The sequence below is a fragment of the Eimeria acervulina genome, genomic scaffold (assembly GCF_000499425.1).
Source record: "Eimeria acervulina Houghton genomic scaffold, Eah_scaff2138, whole genome shotgun sequence".
Classification (NCBI taxonomy): domain Eukaryota; phylum Apicomplexa; class Conoidasida; order Eucoccidiorida; family Eimeriidae; genus Eimeria; species Eimeria acervulina.
In genome coordinates, this window is record NW_013548626.1 from 1 (window position 1) to 3,290 (window position 3,290).

General features: G+C 50.6%; 1 protein-coding gene across 1 annotated transcript; it reads right to left on the reverse strand.

Moving 5' to 3' along the window:
• Positions 1–67: 67 nt before the first annotated feature.
• On the reverse strand, positions 68–2,602 carry EAH_00065220 (hypothetical protein; the record flags this gene model as incomplete). Its single annotated transcript, XM_013392872.1, has 4 exons — positions 68–88; positions 912–982; positions 1,350–1,437; positions 1,700–2,602. Coding segments are annotated over 4 exons (1,083 nt in total), but the record flags the coding sequence as incomplete, so codon positions are not given.
• Positions 2,603–3,290: the final 688 nt, after the last annotated feature.

The following is a 3,290-nucleotide window of genomic DNA, read 5'->3' on the forward strand; positions in this document are numbered from 1 at the left end:
AATACATATATATATATATATATATTTAATTGTTTATGTATTTGTTTATTTATTTTATTTACTATGCTTAGTCTGGGTGTGTATTTGCCTGCACGGCAACAGCCGCAGCAACAGCAGCAGCAGCAACAGCAGCAGCAACAGCAGCAGCAGCAGCAGCAACAGCAGCAGCAGCAACAGCAGCAGCAGCTTACGACTTCGCCTCGTACTTCGACTGCGAGTGACCAGGCCTGTAGGCAGAGAACAAACAGGAGCAGACAAAAGGAGACAGTAAACGGAGACAGCAGCAAACAAAGGGAGACAGCAAAAGGAGACAGCAGCAGACAAAAGGAGACTGTGAAAAGGAGACAGCAGAGATAGAAACAGACAAAGACAGAGACAGATGCAGAGACAGAGACAGACAGATACAGAGACAGAGACAGATAAGAAGAGAGACAGAGAGAGAAAGACATAAGAAGAGAGACAGAGGGAAGGAGAAGCAGAGAGATAAACAACAAAAGGAGACAGAGACAATATTGACAGACAGAGGAGACAACAGAGACAGAGACAGAGACAGAGATACAAGCAGCAGACAGACAGACACACAAGCAGCAGAGAGAGAGACACAAGCAGCAGAGAGAGAGAGACACAAGCAGAGAGAGAGAGAGAGAGAGAGAGAGAGAGAGAGAGAGAGAGACTGAGAAGTAGGCAGAGGAGACAGGGGAGGAGACAGCAGGAGACAGATAAGAAGACAGAGAGAGACAGCAGGAGACAGAGGAGACAAAGGAGAAGACAAAGGAGACAAAGAAAGGCAACAGGAGACAGCGAGAGACAGCAGGAGACAACAGGAGACAGCGAGAGACAGCAGGAGACAGCAGGAGACAAATAAAGACAAGAGGAGACACAAGAGAGGAGACAGAAGGAGGGCTGCGTACAGAGACAAAGGAGACTCTGACGCCGGGTCCTTTGCCCTTCACTTTAAACGACAAAACAGACAAAGTGCGCCCTGAGAAACGTAGGAGACAAACACACACCTAAACCCTAAGCCCTAAACCCTAAACCCTAGACCTTAATAAGCCCTGCTAAACCCTAAACCCTACTAAACCCTACTAAACCGTAAACTCGAAAGCCCTAAACCCTCAGCTGCAGACGCTAAACCCTAGACCAGCAAACCCTATACCAACCCGCGATAACAAGAAAACCCTAAACCCTCAGCTGCAAACCCTAAACCCTCAGCTGCAAACCGTAAACCCTCAGCTGCAAACCCTAAACCCTCAGCTGCATACCCTAAACCCTCAGCTGCAAACCCTAAACCCTCATCTGCAAACCCTAAACCCTCAGCTGCAAACCCTAAACCCTCAAGGGCTTCTTACCGTCTTGGAGAAGAATCTCCTTGAGGTCCTCATCGTCAGCCTGCGAAGTAAAGCGGATGAAGCAGCTGCAACAACTCGTGCTGCTACTCTAGCAGCAGCAACAGCGACACCAGCAGCAACAGCAACAGCAACAGCAACAGCGACAGCAACAGCAACAGCAACAGCAGCAGCAACAGCAGCAGCAACAGCAAGAGCAGCAGCAACAGCAAGAGCAGCAGCAACAGCAACAGCAGCAACAGCAACAGCAAGAGAAACAGCTACAGCAACGCAACAGCAACAGCAACGCAACAGCAACAGCAGCAGCAGCAGCAACAGCAGCAGCAGCAGCAGGAAGTGATGGATGTGCTTACCGTGTCTTCGGGTTGACCAATGGGTTGCTGCAGGCTGGGCGGTGGCTGCTGTGGGGCCAGGGGTGCCTCGATGTCTACATCACCGCTGATGCTGCTGCTGCTGCCGCTGCTGCTGCTGCTGCTGCCGCTGCTGCTGCTGTTGCTGTTGTCATCAATAACTTCTTCTACTATTATCTCTTCTTGCTGGGGCCGAGGCACCAGGAGAGGCCCAATGGGGAGCTGGATTCTGTTGCTGCTGCTGCTGCTGCTGCTGCTGCTATCTTGAGGCTGCTGCTGCTGCTGCGGTTTCCATAGGGGCTGTCTCCTGGGGATATGACGTGGGGGTTGTTGGCTTTCTCCTGAAGATTGCTGCTGCTGCTGCTGCTGCTGCTGCTGCTGCTGCTGTATGTTGTCTCCTTCGATAGTTCCTGCTGCTGCTTGTGTTCCTGGCGATTCTTCTACGACAACAATCGTTTCTTCTTCTAGTGGTTTTGCTGCCTCTGCTGCTGCTGCTGTCTCTATTTGCTGCAAGGGACGCTGCGGCAGCAAACCTAGCAGAAACTGCTGCTGCCCGTTGCTTCCATCAAGTAAAGGAGAAGCAGTTGTTGTAGCTGAGGGGGCCCGCTGCAGCAAAGGCAGCAAAGACTGCTCAACAAAGGCAGGGAGACCTAACCTTTCAAGCAGTGCTACTGCTGCAGGTCCTGCTGCTGCTGCAGGTGATTCTGCTGCTGCTGCTGCTACTGCTGCTTCTTCTAAAGGGAGAAGAGGGGCCCGTGGTGGGGGTTGTAAGGGTGCGCTGCCGCTTCCTTCTGCTGCTGCTGAAGGGAGAGGTGCTGCTGCTGCTGCTGCTGCTGCTGCTCCTTTGAAAGCAAAGCCCCCTAACAAAAGAGATAATACACCCCCCAGAGGCAGCAGCAACTTGGGCTGAGAAACAAAAACCTTAGTCATCGTAGATATATATATATATATAAACTATGTTGCTGCTGCTGCAAGGAAGAGAAGACCTGTACACTGCTGCTGCTGCGGTCTGTGCTGTATGTACACCTGAAATGAGAAAATACAAGGAAAACATAAAAGGAATGGAAGAAGGATCCCGTGCTGCAGCAGCAGCAGCAAGCAGCAGCAAGCAGCAGCAAGCAACAGCAAGCAGCACCAACAGCGAGCCGCTAGCTCGACAGGCTGCGGCCCCTCCTCCTCCCTCTCTAACTAAACAGCTTTTTTTTTGCTGCTTCTACTCTTTAATCTGCTTCATATTTATTCTTTTATTCTTTTGCTGCTGTGCTTTGCACTTATGCTGCTCCAGTTACACCTGTGGGGCCCACCGCAGTCTCGAAGTGACCCCAGTGGTCCACTCAAACCCTAAACCCTAAACCCTAAACCCTAAACCCTTAACTCCACAAAACCCTATGCAATAAACCCTAAAGCCTAATCTATAAACACCAAAAACTGAAATTTTACGGTTAAACCCTAGACCCTAAACCCTAAACCCTAAACCCTCACTTCGACCGGCGAGGGACCCCAGATTGCTAGGCTAGAGACACCTAAGGGAGGCTCAGCACGAGGAAGTATAAAAGCTCTTTTAGCAGCAGTCTGAAGCTAAACTCTAAACCCT